Source organism: Lampetra fluviatilis, chromosome 32, assembly GCF_964198595.1.
Source record: "Lampetra fluviatilis chromosome 32, kcLamFluv1.1, whole genome shotgun sequence".
NCBI lineage: Eukaryota > Metazoa > Chordata > Hyperoartia > Petromyzontiformes > Petromyzontidae > Lampetra > Lampetra fluviatilis.
Window position 1 is genome coordinate 8,187,121 of NC_136306.1, and position 22,829 is coordinate 8,209,949.

The 22,829-nt window shown below is 48.1% G+C and overlaps 1 protein-coding gene across 3 annotated transcripts; it reads right to left on the reverse strand.

Moving 5' to 3' along the window:
* Positions 1–1,818: 1,818 nt before the first annotated feature.
* Positions 1,819–22,636, reverse strand: PPARD (peroxisome proliferator activated receptor delta). 3 transcript variants are annotated; one of them, XM_078871466.1, is made up of 7 exons: positions 22,508–22,636; positions 15,737–15,977; positions 13,993–14,131; positions 10,954–11,156; positions 9,761–9,952; positions 7,502–7,745; positions 1,819–6,420 (listed from the first exon to the last, which is right to left on the reverse strand). In XM_078871466.1, exons 2-7 carry the CDS (start codon positions 15,935–15,937, stop codon positions 6,173–6,175), a joined length of 1,227 nt encoding a protein of 408 aa, XP_078727592.1. In that variant the 5' UTR covers positions 15,938–15,977; positions 22,508–22,636; the 3' UTR covers positions 1,819–6,172. The 3 variants fall into 3 exon arrangements, with proteins under 3 accessions (XP_078727592.1, XP_078727591.1, XP_078727590.1); XM_078871465.1 differs by lacking the exon at positions 22,508–22,636 and adding an exon at positions 22,272–22,406; XM_078871464.1 differs by lacking the exon at positions 22,508–22,636 and adding an exon at positions 22,212–22,336.
* Between the last annotated feature and the right edge of the window lie 193 nt (positions 22,637–22,829).

The window sequence follows — 22,829 nt, forward strand, 5'->3', positions numbered from 1 at the left end:
TATCCAACGTTGGATTTAAAGGGGCGTGTGCGTTAAATGTATCTACACCCTTTTGCAGAAATACATAAATCGTTCTTTGTTAACCTGTCTTTGTTTGTTTCCATTTGGCTTTTTATATCTATATTTATTAAAAGAGGTGAGCTTTGATCTTTGCACAAAATGCATCTTAACTAAGCCCCAAAATGTCCTGCAATTTGCGGCCCTTGACAGTCAACTCTTGCATTCGCACTCTCTCATCGTTCTCCCCGTGGGTGCCAGCATCACAAATCATCCGATCGGACACGTGACTGTGGAAGGCACCACGCGTTAGACTGATGAAAAATGTCCACCACCGAGAGACGTAGCTTTTACGCGCGATGTATTATTCCCAAAACGCCGCCTTTGTCCAACTAGAAAAAAAATGCAAAATTTATCGCTCGCGCTCCGGTGTGCTTGCGTTGGGAGTTGAACGGCGATGCGGTGGTCGTATTGACGTCCAACGGGACCCCCCCTCCCCCTTTGCAACTTCGCTGCCCGTGAAATCTTGGGAGCGAGTGGGGCAAATACACTTAAAATTTCAAAGCAGATAAGCAGATGGCCGTGTGCAAAGCCCTCTTTCATGTCACGCTGACCTCAGACGCGGGCCTTGGCCAGTGCTTGCGATGGCACTGAGAAGGCAGAAAGGCGACTGGCAGCCAGATATAACGCTGACCGCTCGGTTACCTCCGTCTTACACGGCGAGCCAAAACGTGCGCCGTTGTGCTTGCCCAGACCTTGAGAAACTTGCGTTTTGGTTTCCTGCATAGCTCGAGTTATTTTTTTATTTAATGTTATTTTCTCAACGGTGCGTGTAAGTTTATGGTTTTATGAGTTTTGTTTTCAGTTGAGATTATAAAGTGCCTTGGAATGACTCGTGTGCACAGGACTTATATAAACTTTTTTCATGGTCTCTCTCTCTTAAGTGAAATATATATTTTTTTACTGTTTCAAAACAGTACCGTGAGGTACAGTCACATTTAGACGCTATATAAATTTATATTGTTATTAGAACTTAAAATCTTCTGTTGGAACAGCTGAGGACACACAACATTGTTAGGTTTAACACGTCGGACTTTACGACCAATATTAGCCATAATGCTTTTTTGGGTTAGATCGCGTAAATCTAACTGTGTCGTTAAACTCGCCGCAGCCAATTTGTAAGCTCTGCCACGTAAACAAAACATGATAATTAGTGACTACTTCAGTACACCAGTGTCTTCGAAAGTAAACCCACAACATTCACAAACCTATGTAGGTATTCATATTCTTGGTTCTTTCGGTAAAGTCACGTACAATTTAAAAAAAAATATTTAAATTAAAAATAATACATTGAGCAAAAAACCCACGACGTTTATATTTTTATTTTATTTTCTATCTACGTGACTTTACCGAAAGAACCAAGAATATGAATTCCTGCAGTCACGAACGTTTTAAGGCAAAATTTTCGTGTAGGTATCTACAAGATAACGGTTATTTATTTCTTGGGTGACGTCTTTTCAGACGTAAGGTGCGTTGCTCTGGCCGGACAGATGCTCTCGCAATCCAGGGTCTCCAGGGTTGAGTCTCGGGGTCCCGTACATCCCCATGGCGACACCTCTGCGTTGGCATCACAATGAAGCCACACAAATGCTTACGAAAATAAAGAGCCCGATGCACGCCCGAATCGAGATTATTGTATGTTTATTTTCTTTTAATAGAAACATATTTATGCATAACACGGAACCGCATTCTATAAAATCGAGCCATTTGTGCGCGTGCGAATTCGGGCACATTTACACAAACAAATGAAAATCAGTGCAATTTAATGTAAACGATTTGGTAGTAATCTCAACTTTAATGATTTGGCTCGCGATTTGTACAAAGCGAGGCAGAGCGTTGACATTTACGCGCAACTATCCCCAGACAAAACTTTCACAGCGTTTTTCGGAGAGAGAGAAAGAGAGCAAAATAAACACGTGGAGCACTCACAGGTCCGGCGCACACATTGTTGACAAGAGCAGGGCTGGTGGGGGGGGGCTCACTGGGAAGGTGGCAAAACTGCGGTCTTCCATTTGACGTCAATCGATTTCACTTTGTCACACGGCTCTTACAGCGGTAACCATTCGCGTTAACTGAGATAAACTATTTTATTTATCCCTCCCCCCGCTCCGCCTCCCCGCTGTCCCCGAGATCCCATGAATCTGCACCATTCAGGGTGGGAATTCGATTCCAGAATGGATGAATTATCGTCTTTTTTTTATTATTAAATCCTTTATTAAGTTCACTTGCTTGCTTAGGACCGTGCAAATCTTTCGGTCGTTTTTTAACCCACTTCCCGTGATCCAATCGAGCTGACATTTTCCACACAGACTCGTTGTGCGTGACAATTAATGTTCGTGAAATTTTTTTTCCAAAATTTTACACTTTTTAGGACAAAAAAATTATATTTAATTACCAATTGCTTAATGGTGCAATGCAATCATCTGACCCATAGGTGGCAGCGATCTCAAGCCAGAGGACGAGAGGACTCTAGCCGCCACGCATATAAAGGATTTATAGTGAAAAACTTTGTTTTTACGGGTTATACTTGTTTTACCGTCTCGGTTTGCAGTAGTTTCTCGTTTCGTCCGTCTCGTCTGTCCACTTTTTAATTCGCTCCCAATAAACTCAAATGTAACACTCGTATTTCATCGGCCCCGTGTGCGTCTTATCCTCGAGTGCGTATTCAGAAGCCTCCCTGTGACGTTTTAGTGCAATCAATCGCTGCGCGCTACAGGGATTCATTCAAATGGATTCTCACGATCACGGTGCATCCAAATGAAACCGTGTGTCTGACAAGCGGTCGCCTCAACGTAATGCGAAATATTCGCACATTGTATGCGAATGTGCATTTAGGCTAACAGAACCCACGTGAAACAACCAGACAGAGTATACGTTTAAATCCAATCATGACCCCCCCCCCCAAAAAAAAATCTTAATTGTGAGAAGGTGGGGTAAATCTTTACATTGCCAACAGTGAGAAGCATTCTTCATATATATTTACATATTGCATTTACCAGAGCTCCAATGTTCAGGAGTTACAGTTACGAGTTCAGTCACTGCAATCGAAGGAAAATAATAGAATGCTATGTTTCATAATCAACGTTTTTGGGTTTACATCGCGTTATTTATAAATGTGTCGTAACCCTCCACCACCCGACACGGCCAATCAGTAACGACACATTTATAAATAACGCGATGTAAACCCAAAACGTTGATTATGAATAATATTGGTCGCGAAAGCCTACGTGTTAAAATGCTATGTTTGCCTGCTTGAACAGGGCTAGATTAACTTCAACGGTAGTCGGTTAAAATCTCACGAACGTTGTGGATTTTTTTTTGTTTGGACGTTTAATTCCCTTGACGGTGGAGATACAGCAAAGCGCATCCTTCGGAGAAATCTTGCCGTGTGTTTTAACCAATTGCTCAGCCCCGCTTCTGAAATCCCTCTCGGTCACTTTCCAACCCCCTTCAAATTTGCCAGGACACGGAACCGGCCTGCAGTGCCGTACTAAGCCAGGGCTGGGTAACCTCGAGAATGGACCACGGGTGCCAGATGTATCCACAACATGAGGGCCTACCACTTTGTAGCGGTCCACAAGTGATATTTATCCATCACTGGAAGCATCTTAGCCGCACTTCTTATCCTTTCGTATGGCTGCTGATGTAGATTCGGAGCAACGACGACAATTTCACATTCAAGGTGGTCAAGCCAGACAACCGTGTCAGGAGCAGTGATGTGTATAATCGCCGTGATGTCTCCGTTTTTGTGAGATCGGGCTGCACTAATCGTGTACCAGAGGGAAATATTTCTTTGTTCGAGCTGGAAACAACATTTGGTGGTAAATTCCACGCGCTCAACCGCTGCTGTGAAACTGAAGGGCCTCTTGCAGCGACGTAAACGCCTCCGGGTCACGCTCGAACTTGAGTACATTTTCGAACGTGCGTGCGTTACAAGTTGTCTCGTTATTATGATTGTTCACATCATAAACGGGTGTCCCCGCGAAACGAAGGCGAGATTCCCGTTTGGCTCTCGCTCGGGAAAGGCTTTCTCAGCCCCTGCACGAAGTCATCGCATTGTTACCTTTTTTAAATTTCTCACTTTTACGCTTTCTGTGTATCCGCTTGATATATGTAAACACGAGTAACGTAGCCAAACTGCTTATTACGAATGCAGCATGGCTGCGTAAAAAAAAACAATAAGCCATTGTGTGTGTTTTATGAACGTTACGTAATGGCTACGATTTTTAATACTCGGCATCCAGAACCTGCGGTCTGACGCGCAGTAAAAATAGTTTATAGAAAACAAAAAAAGCTTTTTGCATATTCCTGCATCTAACATAACGTTTGCAAAGGACGCCCCAAAAGCATTCCCCATTGACTCAATTGCAGTCAATGTTCCCAGGTTTTATGATTTCCCCACAACTCACATTCACCTTGGCCAATCATCTGAAAAGCATTCTATCGAGGTTTTACTAAACCTAGTGTCAGCAAGTGCGTGTTGTATAGTAAGACGTATTGTGGATATATACACACACACTCATCGTCGTCAAGGGGCATTGTCAAATCCACTGCTGGGCGAAGGCCCTCCACGTTTCACCACCATCCCTCAAGGTCCTGCGATGCTACAGTCCATCTCTCGCCCCTGCTGCACATGAACTTCATCTAATTGCTCGATGTTGCAGTGGTCTCACCTTGAGGCATATTCACCCCTTTGGATGCCATTGCGCCGCCGGTCTTGTCCATCTGCTGTCATCCCTTCCAGTGGCACGTGCCTTGCCCAACCCGACTTGCTTTTATTAAGAGTCAGTGACGATTGTGTTTGTTTCCTGATCCGTACGCTGCTCTTTCTGTCTCTCAGTGCAGTTCCCAGCACACATCTGCTGCATGCTTCTCTGTGCGCTTTTCAGCATTTTGCTATCTTCTTTGTCAGTATCTACCGTCTTTCTGATTACATGCAGCGTGGTGAAGGATGGTTAGAATAACCCCCATGACTGAGACAAGGTGGCAGAGGCCTTCAAAACTAAACGATTTTTATTTTATCAGCTAAGACCCACTGAGTTACTTAGCTCTTTTTCAGAGGCGACCTGGCCACAAATGATAGCTCAACTTAGTGGCTTATCATGTGAACATTTATAGCAGCCAAAAACTCTAAATGCATGTTTCTAAATGTGGTGGGAAAAACCGGAGAACCCGGAGAAAAATCCACGCAACCACGGGGAGAGAGAACATGCAAACTCCAAATATACAGTCGGCGGCAGGATCAGGATCGAACCCACGACCTCCTGTATACCAGGCGAGGCAGTTAACATCTCCTAGCCACCAGGGCACTTCTTCATCCAGCAGTATGGATTTGACAAGAGCTGTAAATATGCAACACAAATGGAAACAAAATAGGACCAAACTCTTGGCTCTGGAATGGGTTTCACGCGCTGGAACTTTGGGCCCGTGAGATGCCGTTCAGTACCCATGCACACAGGGGGTCTGCGAATCTCAATCCTGCATGCAAAGTCCTACTGGCCGTTAGAAAACTTGCGGTGAGAAAAAAGAAAAGCAGCTTTACGTTATTAAAAAATGTGTCGTAACCCTCCACCACCCGCCTTGGCCAATCAGCAAAAAAGTGTCACGTTGATAAAAGACAAAGTAGTGAACTATTTGTCTTTTGTGTATTTCTCTTCCAAAAAACGTATTCTACTCACAAACATCTTCATTATCAGCCTTGGTCAACACACTACTGGATGAAGGCCTTGCCAAACCCGCCGCCATCTCTCATGATCCTGGGATGCAACAGTCCACCCAACGCCTGCATACGAGCTGATTTCATCGCTCCATCTCCACCTGTCGAACGTCCTCTCGAACGCATTCCGTGTATCTGCCGCCACTTCAATCGTTATTCTTGACCATCCCCAACCATCCCTTGGAGCGACACATTCTCCCCAAATCCCACTAAACTTTTCCCAACAGTTTGAACACCGAGAGTCGCGAATATAAAAAAAACCCACAACTACCTCCAGGAGAGGGCGAAAAAATCCAGACCGGACGGGCCTGCCGCCCTACCGCCCGACCGTCGGACCGACCTTCCCCTCCGTCTGTCCACCTGTCCGTCCTCCACGGCCCGCTGGGCCCTTCCGCTCCATCAGTACATGTCCTCGTAGATCTCCTGGAGGAGCGGGTGCAGGGCCATGCCGGCGTCGTCTCGGCGGATGGCCTGCACCACGTCGGCGTGCTCCGTCACCAGCTGCCGCAGATCGGCCATCTTCTGGAGGCTGCGCGCGAAGAGGCGTGGAGCGTGCGGGTGGCCCAGGCGCAGCTGCAGCGCGAACGCCTGCAGCACGTGGTCCTGCAGGTCCTCCACGCTGCGGGCGTCCGACAGCCCCGGGCGGTCTACCGGGCGCACGTCGACCGAACGGAACGCGTTTCTTTCGAGCTGCTTTTTGTTGTGTTTTAGTTTGTTGTTGTCCTCCCCCCCCCCCACCACCCCGCGCGCACCTCCGATTAGCACGGTTGGCGATATACGGTGCCAAAGAAGTAAAACGTATGTACGTGCACGTGCGCACGCACGCACGCGCATGCAGAAAGACGAAGATCCCCCTTATAGGCTGAACAGACTGTTGAGGCAAGTGCTGTTAGCGAGCGCCTATGAAGGCCGGCACAGCACACGAGGGGGTGGGTGGCCAGCACCACACCCGGCCACCTTTGTCTCCCTAGTGGCGATGTTTACACTCATTTGAGACCGAGTCGACCTAGGGGAGGCCCAGAACCGGTTCAGATAATCGTCACCGGTGTTGGCCGTGAGCGGGAATCGAACTCAGGTCGCGAACTCTCTTTCAGGAGGGTCCTGCCAAATATGCGCGAGTAAGGGGCGATGGTTGCTGTACATTGATCCCAGTTCGTTGCGCGACGTTGCACTTTATTTTGCGCGCAGTTTGCAAATTTACTCTGCTCAGTCGGTGTGAGCCACTGAGGTTGTGACGGGATTTTTTTTTTATTCCTGTTGCTCCGTGCACCCTGTACCGCCTCCCGTTCCGCGCCATTTGGCACGTAAGATAAAGCTCGATCGATCGAATTGAGTAATTTGCGGGTGTAATGTCTCAAATTTGTAAGTGTGGCGAGCCGACGCGATGGTTTTCTTTCGCGAATGACGTCGAGGGGACTTTAAACGACGTCCACTGCGAAGTGGACGGCGCGCCTTCAGTACGGTTAACTTGCCCGTCGTATTCAAAATCAGAAAATGCATTCATACTGGAGGAATTCAATGAGCTAGGAAGCTCTATTTCAGGGATGTAGATGTCCGGTGTTAATCAGGGCGGCGAGTGGAGTCGAACCGCGAACCTCCGCGACAACAAGCGGCGAACGCCGCTCCCTGCCGCTGGGCCATGTCAACAAACCCGGGCGGCGTGAACAAATCGAATGAAGCGACGAACCAAGAATCCACCCGCACACACCGTCCCAACCCCCTGCTCACCACCACACAGGACGATCGCGGCGACGAAGAGCGCGAGGTCGGCGTCGTCCAGGTCGAGCGTGTTGAACCGCATCGCGAACTGGAACTTGGGCTCGATGACGCCGCTGTACGGCTGCCGCAGCGACTTGAGGAACTCGCGCGTCACGAAGCTGTTGCTGTGCGCCACCAGGATGCCGTCCTTGTTCATGTAGGCCGACCACAGCGTGAACATGGCCTCGTGCACGCCGTACTTGAGCAGCGTCACCTGCAGCGGTCCGGGGGGAGGGGTGCCCGTGGTGAACGGTGGAGGTGCCGCGTGCGTGTGCCGGTGATTGCCCAATTTGAACTCCCAGCCACCGGAAAGGAAAATCCTTTTTAAATGAATGCTAAAGTTCACCGACTTGGGGGGTCGCGGTGGCGAGATGTTCCCTAATCAGTGGACAGGGTGTGGTGGTTGAGCATCCTTTAATCCAGCACCTGGTTGAATGCGCTCAGGTCAAAGGCAAGAGATGCCCATCTACAGCAAGGTGGCTCGACCACCTTGCTGTAAAAGTAAAGTTGTTGCTCTAAGACTTTAAGTCAACATCAGGCCTACGTAGAACAAGAAGAAGACTATCCTACGGTGGCGAGATGGTAATTCCCTCGCCTGGTATACAGAAGGTCTTGGGTTCATTTCCTACCCTGACGCATGCGGTATATTTGGAGTTTGCGTGTTCTCTCTCTCCCCGTGGTGGTCATGTGGATTTGTCTCCGGATCCTCCGGTTTTTCCCCTTCACATTTAGAATCAACACGCGTTTAGAGTATTTCGCTGCTGTAAATTTCCACGCGATAAGCCACTTCGTCGAGCTATTATTTGTGGCCAGGTCGCTTCTGAAAAAGAGCTATAGAACTCATTAGGCCTTACCTGGTAAAATGACAAAAAACATTTGATCCTATATGAATTCGGAAATCGGCAGCTCTGACAATGCACCCACGTCAAGGTGAAAAATTACACAATCATCCTTATAATACAATGCTGTGTAAAAGGTAGAGGTGCAGCCCTTCAATTGCTGGCTCACAACACTTCTGGTGAAGGGGTATAGAGTAGAATGAGCTCCTAGGAAGCCGGGTATTGTGGCCTACTTAATATTTGTATTGGAAGAACAACCTGTATAATAACACCTGTTCGCAACCTTGAACAAATATTGGCTTAAATATAGGCCAATCAGAATAGATTTTATAACTCAAGCATGTTCATAGGCGCGGTTATAGCTATATTGAATAACAATTTCAATTTCCTCAGTACCGTAGCATGGCAAGCCATTATGAGCGCGCTGGCTAAGATTAGAATTATGACGACACGGTCATATTTGTGTGGTCTTATTATGGGTAGTATTTAAATGCCAACAGCTGCAATTACAGATATATTAATCCGATCCGCACGATTGTACGTACGTCGGTTGAACTTTTTTCGCACCGTACATAGATAACCGTGCTAAATCGGAGGTGCTAAAATTGCAGAAAAGTTTTTTTTTCTTTTCATGTATATGACCACATTAACCCCCCTCTGGTCTTTGCACCCGATTGTTTCACAGTGACGACATCACACTTCTATTTAAGACGGAAACAGGAGGTTTTCTCCACAAATTCTGGCTGTCGCCTGATGAGGCTGGTTGTAATCGCCGGCGAAACGTTGTACTCCAATTGTAAATGTCGCGGTGTGCTGAAGTAGTAACTAACCGGCACTTTTTGTTTACGTGACAAACCTCACTAGCTGGCTGTGTCACGTGGTGCTGGTTTTAACGACACATTTATATTTACGCGACCTAACAAAAAAACCCTCTATTATGGACATATATATACCGATTGTTGTCTTGCACAGGTCGACGTTGAACAATTTCTCTTGTAGCCCCGCCCACCACCCCCACGTTCCATTCCCTGGTTACCACATTCAGATAAGCCCCTCCCCCCTTAACTTGTATTTAAGGGCTGGTCTTTTGGAATTTTCCTCACTTGATGCAGTAATTTTAGCTGTGACGGTCCCACCTGATAACGGAGACTTGTGTTGCCTCCGATACGTCGTGATTTATTATTTTTTTTTATTTCCATTATTACTTTTATTAACTTTTAATTTTATTTTTTACCTACGTGACTTTACCGAACAAACCTAAGAGTATGAATCCTTGCAGTCACGAAAGCTTCAAATCTAGAAATATATAGAAGCGGTTAGGGTTTAACGTTGCCGCTTGGCTACGGGCACCACACATCTTCACCGACCGAGCGTCACGACCTAACCCCACCTGGTCATTGAGGTTGAGCGCCAGGAAGCCCGGGATGCACTTGGCGAACTCGGTGACCTCACGAATGGCCTCGACCGAGCGGTGCTGGTAGCGGTTGAACACGAGCACCTCGGCGGCGCGGCCGTCCCGCGCGCGGCCGTGCAGCGTGGACTGCGCGCTCTGCAGCGACTCCATGTCGTGGATCACCACGGGCTGCCGGCGCCGGCACACAACCGCAGGTCACACGCGGCCGGCTTTGCCGTTCGAGACGTTTCGCGTTTTTTTTCTCAACGAGCGTGCGTTGGAGGGGGTGGGGGTGGGGGCAGGTGGGGAAGCATCGCGTGGTCGTTACGTACGTGGGTGTCTCCGTTCGCCTTTGAATGTCGCGCAAGCGGCTCGGCGTTAATTTGATTTAGAGAGGCGTAGTAGCGCCGCTGTTTTTAAAGACGTTGCACTCACCGCGGAGAACCGTAGCGACACGACCGCCGCACTCAATGACAGCTGCCGGCAAACTGAGCCTTGGTACCGATGAAGTTATTTTATTTTAGTTTTACTTCTGAATTCATTTTGATGACGGACACGTCTGTCACCGGAATGGGAAAGGGTTCATCAAACGGCCTTTTGTCAAAGCATTTTTGTCCAACAATTGTGATTGGCGAGGACCTATTTAGATGACACGCGGCCAACAACGCCACTTTCCCCCTCTCTCTACGATGCGAGAAGAAAAGACACGACAACCTCCATTCCTCCGATTAGCACGCTTGGCTACGTACGGTGCAAGAGTAGTTCAACATACATACATACATACGCTCCAATGGCACAACCGAAACCGGCCAGCACGGGACCCTTCAAGCTATGGTGGTTTTCCACTGGCTATATAAATCGTGGTGCGTTGGCCTCGCAAGATGCGTGAATTTCGCTCGGGGCCAAGCAGGGCCAGGGGCGGGGCTAATGACGCGTTCATTGTGAGGAGGAAGCAGTGTCACCACCGTGCCGTTTGCGCGCGTCTCGACCGGTTCGTTGAGCGTGACGTCTGCAGTGGGGAAAAAAAAAAGGCATCTCTTGAGCCGTGCCGGGCCAGCTCAGCACGGCACCTGCGCAGTTTGCTTTGCGCGGTGGAAAAGGGGTAGAGCTGGACAGACGGCGGTGGTGGCGTTGGCGTGACCTTGGCCTCCCCCTCCCCCCCGAAACTGGGCGGTAAGACGGTCCCTCACCGAATGCACGGACCTTCCCGTGAGGACGGTCCGGGCCTTCTCCTTGGTGAGCGTGAAGTTGCGCAGGTATGCGGCGTACACGAGGTGAGCGAGCCCCAGCAGCGTCGTGTCGTGTGGGCTCCGCTCTCCGCCGGCCGGCGCCGCGCCCAGCTCCGCCTTGAGCCTCTCCTTCTCGGCCGCGGGCATTCGGCCAAAGCGGATTGCTGCGCGGGAAGAGAGACGACAGCGGAGCGATGGCAGGGCACGTGATGCATTTATTATTTGACGACTACAACGTGAAGGGCTCGCGAGTGACGTCACCACATCTATCGCTCTGAAACAGGAGGAGGATTTGTCCGCAAATGTGGCTGTCGCCGGATGATGCCGGCTGTAATTACTGGAGAAACGTCGTACTCAGATTGTAGATGTTGTGAATTTGCTCTCCAACACACCGGTGTGCTGCACTAGTAACAAATTGGCACGTTCTGTTTACGTGACAAACCTTACTAATTGGCTGTGTCAGGTGGTGGCGGGTTTAACGATACATTAATATTTAAACAATTTAATCGCCTTGTCACACGTCACGAAAAACCCAACGTTTCATTCTCAGAGTTGGAATACGCCAAAATAAATTGAAAACTAAATCTGACACAATGGGGTTTCATAATAAAGGTTTTTTTTTTATTATCGTGGTTAGATCACGTAAATATAAATGTATCGTTAACCCAGCACCACCCGGCAGAGCCAATTAGTGAGGTTTGCCATGTAAACGAAATGTCCAAATTTGTTACTACCTGAGCACACCGCTGTGTTCGAGAGTAACAAGTGGGCACACCTGTCAACCCCTTATCAGTGCCCACCATTACTACAGACCAATTCAGACATTATTGGTCACCCCGTGCCCCTTATACATCTGAACGTTCATCCTAAAAAGTCCCATCACAAGGGAGAAACACAAACGAATGGACAAAAAATAGTTTTTGCCCCGTGTTGAAACGGCTGTACGCCGTATGGACCTGACAACTCAATTTCCCGCTACATGAATACGGGGTAAACCGTACGGGTTGACAGCTTTGCGTAGGCAACAGCCTACGTGGGTCTGATCGTTACGTGGCCTAACCCATTGGCTGCAAAAAAACCCTACGGTGTTACGCAATAATCAATGTTTACGTATCTCCGAGGCAACATCCACTACAGTCTATAAATAGAGGTCGTATAGCGATTATTGCAACTTAATTATCTCTGCAAGACAACCGTGCACTTTAGTCCACATGGCAGTCGTTCCGTTATTTTTATGAAGCAAATTATGCCGGTTGACGACGATCGTACGCAGATTGGCCCACTAAATGTCGCTTTTTCAGCGCTATCATAAGCAAATTAACCTGAACGACTGTGAAATTACCTAATGTAAGCAATGATGCCAACGTCAGCATTAACTCCCCCCCCCCCCCCACGTTACAATTTACAGCCGTTATTCAATCGCTCTGTGGGATTAAGGCCAAACCCCACGCTGTGCTCGTCACAGGTGCTGTTGATTTTAGTTTACGGTGGTTGTACTTTTAAAGTCGCCGTGAACAAGGGATCGGTTCAGAGATCACTTACTACCGATGTTACTCACGGCTGGGAATACAACTCTGGTTTGCCAGGTTCGTAGTGCAGTGGGCAAAAACGACCGTGCAATTTCTGTTGCGCAAATAAAGGAAAAAGATCCCCCGTATAGCCTTAGGCTGTTGAGGCAAGTGCTGTTAGCAAGCTGCACCTATGAAGGCCGGCACAGCACACAAGGGGGTGGGTGGCCACCACCACGCCCGGCCACCTTTGTCTCCCCAGTGGCGAGGTACTCATTTGAGGCTAAGTCGACCTAGGGGAGGCCCAGGACCGGTTCAGATAATTGTCACTGGTGTTTGTGTTGACCGTGAGAGGAAATGGAACTCGGGTCGCCGGGTTCGTAGCGCAGCGTGCCAATCCCATGGGACCTCCTTTGCCGGTGTAATGCGGGCGTAAACGGCCTCGCGGATATGACGTCACGGGGGGGAGGAGTTAGGTCACGTGTGAGAGAGGGGTGAGGTCTTAAGGGAGAGATACCGGAAGAGACGGGGAAGTGTTGGAGATAGAGATAGAGTGAGGCCACGCAGGGCGGAGGTTGGAGAGTGGCGAGATCGCCACACACACGCAGTAAGACTCGGCACCGTCGGCCAGCGGTGACCGAGCACGGAGGAACGGGGAGCAGCGGTGGAGCTGCAGTGAGAGCAGCCGGAGGACTGCACAGGGGACCTGCAGCGGAGCTGCAGGAGCGAGAGGGCTACGGGAGCGAAGGCAGCTGTGGAGCTGCCAAGCGGGGAGGCTCTGAGCGAGGGCCGTGTGGGACAAGTGTAAAGAACCCAAATAAAGGACAACGGAGACAGACCCAGTGATCGAGTCCTTTATAATATGAGAATAGGTTTTCCCTGTTTTTCTGGCCTTTTGGCGTCCTCTGGTCTAACACCGTTGAGACGAGGCTAAAAAAAAAGTTGTCTCTGGTGTGGACCAATCAGTTTCAAAGACAATGCATATATTATCAGTTTGTCTTTTGTTTGCATTCTGACCACAAGTATTGTGGTTAATGTAGACATGATTCCTTGTAAAAGGTTTCAGTTTGGTACTTTAACATCTTAAAGCCTGTTTTGTTGCCAGAAAAAAGGGGAAAACCTATTCTCAACGTGCTAACCATTACACTTCCGTTCCCCACACAGCACTTTCTCACCCACTCCTGCACCTGATAGACATGTTCACCACGTGACAGAAAAAAAAACCAACATTTTTGTTCTAAAATTCTCAGAGAGGAAATTTAGCCAATCGTTTGAATGTTGATGCTGTCCTTGGCGACCGGGCTGAGACCACTGTAGTCAGCCGTGGCTGGCAGGCAAGTGAAACTCAAGTGGGCAGGGTAGGTCCATCACGCAGTGCGGTAACCACTCCACCACCGCTCGTCCACCCCATCTAAGCGTGCGCGACGTGTGATGAGTGTGGCTTCTCGGCGTTTGTCTCCAGGACCGTGTGGTGCACTGCGAGGCCCCGTACCGCTGTGCGACATCCCCACGCGCAGGCACTTCTGGAAGCGACAGAACTGGCACTTGTTACGGTTCTTCTTCTGAATCTTGCAGTTGAGGCCGCAGTTCCCGTACTCGAGCTTCATGCGGACCGTGCGCCTGAAGAACCCCTGCCGATAACGCGAAGACAAAAAAGCAACGAGGGAGAGAAAAATAGAATCACGCACGCGCATGGGAGTTCGTTTGCCAATTACGCGCAACGAGATGATGTCGCCCGACGACGCGTGGCACGGATGTCAAGAGATGAAGTTCACGCGTAATGACATCACGAGGGTCCAGATGTCTTGTGACCCCCCCCCCCAAAATTAATTGACCACTAGAAATTGTTTTTTTCCTTTGCATATTCGTCTAAAAACAAAAGGTTGCACATAGAAGAAGTGCTGACGATGCAGGTAGTGGTTGGAAGGAAACTGGGACTTTTTTTGACACGTATGTAGGATGGACAACAACAGGATAATGTAAAGTGTGCTGTTTGGAAAAATGGAAGGAGCCGGAAAGACAGGAAGACTGTTAACAGAGAATTGAGAGATCGGTGCCCGAAAGATGTGGCCACGACTTGAGCATACGGGCACAATACACAGGAAAGTGTCAACAATTTACAAGATGTGCAGTGGACACCTACGTCTATCATCTGCCCATGGATCGTTATGATGTTAGATAATTCAATGGGCGGGGGGGGGGGTCACAAGACATATGGACCACTGTACAGTTTCTTGACCTACAGCGCAATAGTCAGAGAGCGTGCGGATGAGATGGAACAGTGTGGTAGGCCGAGTTCGCGTCTATGGGAAAATTACCCCATGGCTGTAGCGATAGGACGAAGGCCACGACGGAAATTAATGACAGAAAAAGGCTCATCTGGTAACCGATGGGCATTCCGTTATCCCCATTGTAGCCTCTTTGGATTCCGTTATTCTAATTGGAGCCGATGGGCATTCCGTTATCCCCATTGTAGCCTATTTGGATTCCGTTATTCCAATTGTAGCCGATGGGCATTCCGTTAACACCATTGTAGCCGATGGGCATTCCGTTAAAACCATTGTAGCCGATGGGCATTCCGTTTCAAGCTTTGTGTCACTCAATGACCTGGAGGCGACTGACCACGCCGGAGGTGAGCGAGTGGCCGGGATGAAAAAATAGGTCGACGCCCGGCCTCAAATGGGTACCTGGTGCGGCGTGTAAACATCGCCACTGGGGAGACAACGACGGCCGGGGCGCGGTACTGGCCACCAACCCACTCACCCCGCTCGCGTTGCTGTGCCGGCCCTTCCTTCACAGGGTGCTGCTCGCTAACGGCGCTTGCCTCTCAACAGCTTGATAATTGGTTTTTTACCCTTCTATCTGGCAAACAAAACTGACACTTTTTTTTACAAGGAGTCATGTTTACATAGACCACAATACCTGCGGTCATAATGCAAACAAACAAAAAAGGCTCTAAGGAAAGCTGTCTCGGGTGTGGACCAATCAACTTGAAGGACAGTGCACATTATCAGAGTTATGTTTTTTGTTTGCATTATGACCGCAGGTATTGTGGTCTATGTAAACATGACTCCTTGTAAAAAAGGTGTCAGTTTTGTTTGCCAGATAAAAGGGTAAAAAACCAATTATCATATTTTTTACTGGCAAATGAGGTTCCAATGGTGTAAATCTCAACAGCTTGTTAATGCTACGCGGGGGGGGGGGGGTAATCTTTGTTTTTGTGGTGAACAAGCAACCTTGCAGCCTTCGCACGCGTGCACCCCATAGTGGAAGCCCGAGGCGCGGTCCCCGCACACGCGGCACTCCATGGAGAGGGGCGCCTCCACGGGGACCGAGGACGTCGCCGTCGTCGCCGCCGCCGCGGTGGTGGCAGCGGTGGGGGGCGCAGAGGGCAGCTCCCGCAGGGCCGCGTCGTCGCACGGCGGGACCACGGGCATCGTCGTGATGATCGCCGCAAACGCTCCCCGCCTGCTTGCCCTGGTGGTACAGAAGTTGAGGCAGTTATGGGTGGCACCAATCCAGCCATGAATGATGGGGGGGGGAGTGGGAAGTCCCAAAATGTCAAGATTTTTAAGACGGCCCTCATCGTCATCACGATCCACGGGCAGATTGCCCGTTGGTGTCCACTGCACGTTCTGTAATTTGTTTCCACGTTCCTCTGTCCTGTTGCCAACATGCTCAAGTAGTGTGCCACAGCTTTCTGGCACCAATATCTTATATCGTCGGCAAGCCATCCTCTCTTAGGTCTTCCTCTCTGTCCGGCCCTACGTGAGTGGAATATAATTTTTGGGGTCTCGTCATGGGGAGTTGGGGAAGTTGCGTAACGAGCATGGGGGTAGGGGGGGGCTTGGTCCCCCCGGTGGCCAAAGCTACGAGTTTGAGCCCCCCTTGACAACCACAGTCAGATTTGTTTTCAACAGTTTAGTATTGTAAGTGACACAGTTTTGTTGTACCTTAATGAAACGTAATGTAACGTAACGAAGCGTACTCTGCTTTGAATGACCGTAACTTGAGTTCAAGAACATTGGACATAGATCTTCATTTCTGGGACATTTATTGTATTAGATACACGTCAATTATATTGCAAAGAGGTACTACGAAGCTGTCGTGGCTGCATTTTGCGGCGACAGACCGTCCCTACAGCGTTAAATGTTCGAGACCGTGAGAGCAACGATGTGATTAGGCAATAAATAAATCGCTTGGGTGCAACCGAGCGAGATAAATCAAATATTGTGGCCCCACTTCACCGATTGCCTCACCCCCTGAGCTGATAATGTCGTCACTACGCCACTGGGTAGGGTCGTGTGCCATCATCACCAGCCATGAGCAATCAAAGCTGCGTTAAGTTGTAACTGAAAACACAATGCTAACAAGACTAGGAGTGGAATGAGTTGTTTCAACACTAATAATTAATTTGCTGAAAACATCTTAAAATAAAAAAACCTAACGCAGGATCTGCCTTTAAAGAGAGAGTCCTACGACTTGAGTGTCGATTTCTTGAATGAATAACCACATTTTAGTTACTTGAGTCGGTGGGGAGAAGAGTGAGATGAGAGGGGAGACGTTAACAGGTCCACGGAGGCTCTTGCAGTTGATCCGGAACTGGATTGGGAGCCAGTGGAGGGATGTTATCATTGTGGGTGATGTGATCTTTGTTTCCAGATGTGAGTGACAATTCTGGAGATGGACCTATAGATCGCTTATTGCCTGATGAGGTCGGTTGTAATTACTGGCGTAACGTCACGGTGCTCGAATGGTAAATGTTGTGGGTTCACTCTCCAACACACAACCGGCGTGCTGAACTCGTCACGAATTGGCACGTTTTGTTTTACGTGACAAACCTTTACTAAATTGGCCGTGTCGGGTGGTGGCGGGTTTAACGACACATTTATATTTACGCGATCTAACCCCCAAACAAAAATCACCTATTATGTGGGAGAGTGTCTCATTCGTAAAGGGGGGTAGGTGAGTTCACACAGGCGATTTTGTAAGACTGAGCTGTTCTGCAAAGATGCACCTCCCTACTGCAAACGGGTGCCGTGAATGTCAGAAGAGGAAAGTGACAAAGAGAGAAGGTCATACTTGTTGATGGGGAGCGGGGAGGGAACAAAAAACCATGTTGGAGTTTGGCACAAGAGGCTACCAAACTCTCGCCAAAGACATAAGGGCACTGCATTGGCAATGTGCACAAGGACAAGTAATTATAATAATCTAACCTCCCCCCCACACACCCCGTTAATCATGAACATTGTCCTTATCATCATCATCAGCCCTGATCTATCCACTGCTGGATGAAGGCTCCCCCAAGTTGAGATGGAAAGCTTTGCTGCTGAGTTGCCGTTGAAAAAGAGCTTTTCAGCTCAATGGGCTTTACTCGAAGGGAAATAAACTTCTGAGCCTTCTGATTCAAAGTCGTCGCCGGCTCTCACGGACTTGTATGCATGTATGTACAAGGACTCATCTACTTAAGAACTTTCAGAGGTACGAACAAACCCGTCCGTATGTCCAGTTGCCTGTTCGGATCGAGAGTTCAAAGTTCAACCGCCGTGCAATAGATGGCGGTGGTGGCATCTACTTCAGCAGAACGTGAAAAACCAGTGGCATCTCCATCTGCAGAACGTGAAGAACCAGTGACATCTACATCTGTAGAACGCGAAGACCAGTGGCATCTACATCTGCATAACGTGAAGAACCAGTAACATCTACATCTGCAGAACGTGAAGAACCAGTGACATCTACATCTGCAGAACATGAAGAACCAGTGACATCTACATCTGTATAACGTGAAGACCAGTGGCATCTACATCTGCAGAACGTGAAGAACCAGTGACATCTACGTCTGCAGAACATGAAGAACCAGTGACATCTACATCTGTAGAACGTGAAGACCAGTGGCATCTACATCTGCTGAACTTGAAGAACCAGTGGCATCTACATCTGCAGAACATGAAGAACCAGTGGGATCTACCACTGGAGAACACGAAGAACCAGCGGCATCTCCATCTGCAGAACTTGAAGAACCAGTGACACGGATCTACCCAGATGGGGATCCACTCCATTGGATGATGCTGCTCCTTGGTTAGCCTCGACCACCGGCCATCACCGTTGATAGTGTGAGCAATGTGTCCTACCCGAGCCTCGTACTTACAACGAACCGAGTCCTACCCACGCCTAGTTTCACGACGCTGGTTAATTTGTCCTGCGGAGAAATTTAATTAGGCCACAGGAACGGACGTTACGGACGGGCCATCCGCTCGCTGGCTCGCTCGCTGCTTCTGCTCCGACAGCATGGGGCGCGTAAACACGCCCGCAGACATGGGGACATCTGCCACGGATCGATCTGTTTTTGCCATTTTTTGAGCGGTAAACACGAAGCATTGCAAACACCGCGTCTGTTATCGCGGCTATTGTCGTATCGCTGATAAATCACGAGCACAACTCACTCAATAGAACAAACAGAACATTGGTCCAGTGTTCGCCCCGCGGTTTTGGGAGTATTAGACCAAAAGTCACAAAACTACTATGTAATATGTCCTTTGTAAGGAACCCTTATTTCAACCTTGAAAATAAATAGTTTGCTGTTCTCTGTACGTACAGTACACATGTTGGACTTATTTGAACCTATCTCAGTGACTTTACCAAAAGACCCAAATAATCCTAAGCGGAAATTTGCTTTCAATCCATCTCTCACGTGGCATCGCGTTTGTTCCGCGTGTTGTTCGGAACGATGTCTTCCGACGTTTCTCGCCAACCCTAACGCAGGAGCACGTGAGTCAATCAGCTTCTCCTCTCTTGGCGCTCCAGCGTATCCAAATTCGCGCCCACATTTTCTGCGAGTATGCGGTTGGCACGGTGTGTCCCCACAGACTCATCACTCGTGTGCCCAATGTAATCTCTCCAATGTTGACAAACACCGCCTTTTATCCAACCTGACATTGACAGAGAGATTTATAGAGTGCTGCTAAAGTTAGTGGTTGATCAGTGGTACTGTGCCACGAACCGCGGCGACCTGAGTTCGATATTCGGCTACAACCCACATCTGTGCCTAGTGATATCTGAAGCGGTTCCCTGGGTCTCTCCTCTGCCCTTTCACCGACCAGCACGGACCAGCGTGGCGAAGTATGGTCAAACAACCCCCCATGGCCGACACAACACGAGGAGGCATTCATCCAGCAGTGGATTTAATTAAAAAGGATTACATCTGTTTCTATCATTGTACAGTCATGTAAAAAGGCTCACTTATTTATGTTAGTAACCTTTACACTAGGAATGTAATGCAATGTTAAATGTGTTAGTTCACAAGGCAGGCTTGTGAATGATGTTGTTGATAGAGCAGTTTAAGTCTGCACTTATAGCCAGCAATAATGCCCACACAGCGCCCGACAGACACATGCCCGTGATTTATCTCTCGTGTGTAATTTTAGAGTCAAAGCTCCATGAAACATTCCACCACAAACACACAACACACGCGACGCCGCAAATAATGGCTCATGTGAATGCGGTTGGCTATGCCGGGGATTATGAAACTATGCTTATATCATCGCCCCGCACGTTATTGTAACAACACTGTTGTACTTGAGCGTGCACACGCTTGGCAAACTCTGGCACCGTTGAAGTCAGTTGCAGCTCCATAAACATTGAGAACATTTATATTTGAGCAGCCATAAGACGATAGGCATTTTTTTTTATATTTTTCAAATATACTTAGTAAAAAATAAAAGGCTCCTTCTAAACTACCGTATCTCTGTTATTTTCACATTCACTCGAATTAATGAGGTTGAGAAACGATAAGATATTGCCCGTTGTCAATCCACTGCTGGATGAAGGCTCTCCCCCCACATCCGTTTAGGCCTCGGAGGCTGTTTGACCCATACTTCACCATGCTGGTCAGTGCGGCTTGGTGAAGAGAGAGGGAGCGGGGTCTGACTTTATTTATCACTCACAAACATATGTTAGCCCTGGCCAAGAATCCAACTCAGGTGGCTGGGTTCATGTTCTACCACTTCTCTACCACCCTGAGGAGTATATTTTGAGTCTTAAACATCAACAGCATCACCCCAAGTCCATGCCCCATTGTTCCCAGGATCACTTGGAAACGTCTTGTATTTCCCTCCGCACTTTGTATCCTAATAGTGCCATCGGCGTCACGTCAATCGATGTAAGATTCATTCGGAAATCTCTCAAGAGCAGTGAGCCCCATGTCTCCGAGAACGTCCCGCAGAATAAACCTTCACGGGACTTTAGACAAATCCTTCAAGTGACCTCTTTTATACAAAAACAACAAACGCTTAGGGGGCAACCCACTTCCCCGAACACTCTGGCTATGAGAGTGTCGCCTGCCAGTCGACGGATATTATATTTACAATTCTCATAGCTGGTACCAGGCTTAAGTGGCAATCAACATGTGTAACGTTTAGTAATAGGTTTTTACCCTTTCAACTGGTACAAAAACTGACACCTTTATACAAGGCATCATGTTTGCAATAACCACAACACAAGCAGTCAAAATGCAAGCAAAAAGAAACAACTCTGATGATGATAATGATATGCACTGTCCTTGAAGTTGATTGGTCCACACCCGAGACAGCTTTTCTTAGAGCCTAGTCTCCATTGGTGTTGGACCAGATGACGCCAAAAGGCGTACAACTCAAAGACAGCGCACTATCAGAGTATTGAGAGCTCGGGGTAAGCATTATCATCATCAGAGTTGTTTCTTTTTGTTAGAATTTTGACTGCTTGTGTTGTGGTTATTGCAAACATGATGCCTTGTGTTGCAAACATGATGCCTTGTATAAAGGTGTCAGTTTTTGTACCAGTTGAAAAGGTAAAAACCTATTACTATATTTTGCCACTGGTAAAGGAGGTCTCGTAGTATGTGTAACGTTTGTTTTGTGCGTGCAGTTAGTCGTTGGTGACTCGGTTGAGACCATAAACTAATTCACTGCCATTTGAGAACTCAGTTCAGTTACATATAGCTGCCTGGATGCCAACCCAGGGTGTCGGCAGATCATGCCTCAGCGCTCTTGCCTCTAAGGCACATGGCAACCTTATACTTCCCAGTATAACTATTTCAGTATTAACAGCGTGGCCCAAAAGTCAGGACACATCGGGTTATTTTATTTCTTTTAACACTGGCATTCAAACATAATTGAGTTTTATTAAAGAAAAGATTTACTCTTTTATCATTACGAATACTATCATTTTTTCTCCCTTTTCAGATTAAATTTACTACTGGAACAAAATGTGACTGAAAAAGAAATTCAATGACTCGTTTTTATGTATGCTCACGAAGGCAGCTGTAATATTAAAAAAGTCCTAAATTTAATTCAAAAGATAATTAATGCATGCATTCATGTTATTGGAAGTCAGTTTGGACATTTTTAAATAAAGTAAATTAAATCACCCTATGCGATTTGTTATAATAAATATAATAAACTATGTGTCCAGACGTTTGGCACACCCTGTGTATATTGAAAGTCAGTCGGCAGAAACCTTGCGAATTTTCTTACCTCTTTGACAGAAAACTAACCATGCGAAACTAACATGTAACGCGTTAAACTGCCGTTAGATTACTGAGACAAGTTCACAGATACTTTGCGAATAAAGGGAAGCAGGAAGTCTGTGTTAATCAGGCAGATAAGCAGACACAGTCCATACGACAAACACAACCGCAAAATGTGCGTAAAAGTGATTCCCCATCCAACCCCTTGCCTGATCGCGCTCGCCCGACTCTCTCTCGCCGTCACTTTACTTTCTCTCTCTCTCTCTCGCCTTCGTGGAGACGACGTGGAGACGACGTGAAGACTCGGCAGTCGGAGGAAAGTTGTTTTGGGCAGGCGAATCAACGCACAAAGCAAAACCAAACGCCTCCTCCCAGCGAGTTGTGGAAGCCGCGGATCTCCGCTCGTGCTGTTGACGATTAAAAACGACTGCGACGAGGGAGACGGCAGGCAGGCGGACTGGACTCGCGACAGACAACAGCTCTGCGTGAGCATACACCCACCCACCTTTTTTTGTTGTTGGTTTATTACTGCTATTATCCCACGGGGGCTGTGTTGAAGCTGAGTTGTTGGAGTTGGGAGGGAGGGAGGAGGGTACCCTGCGTGTGGGTGGGAATTGGATCCAGAACATCCCCGTCATCATCAACAACATCATCATCGTCGTCGTCGTCGTGGTCGTAGTGGGCGTAGCGGCGATCCGGACTTGACTTATGGCAGCGAGAAAAGCTGGAATTAAAAAGACATTAAACAAAGAGGGAACATCTGTTTTGTACTGCGCGAGACTGAAATGTTGTGAGATTCTGTTTCCACTTTGGGACATGGTTATTTG

Coding starts and splice junctions, on each gene's coding strand:
- PPARD (XM_078871466.1), bottom strand. CDS start 15,937: ATGCCCGTGGTCCCGCCGTGCGACGACGCGGCCCTGCGGGAGCTGCCC. Junction 9,953..10,953: donor CGGGAAGGTCCGTGCATTCG/GTGAGGGACCGT, acceptor CGGCGCCGGCAG/CCCGTGGTGATCCACGACAT. Junction 6,421..7,501: donor CGCGATCGTCCTGTGTGGTG/GTGAGCAGGGGG, acceptor TGCGCCCGGTAG/ACCGCCCGGGGCTGTCGGAC.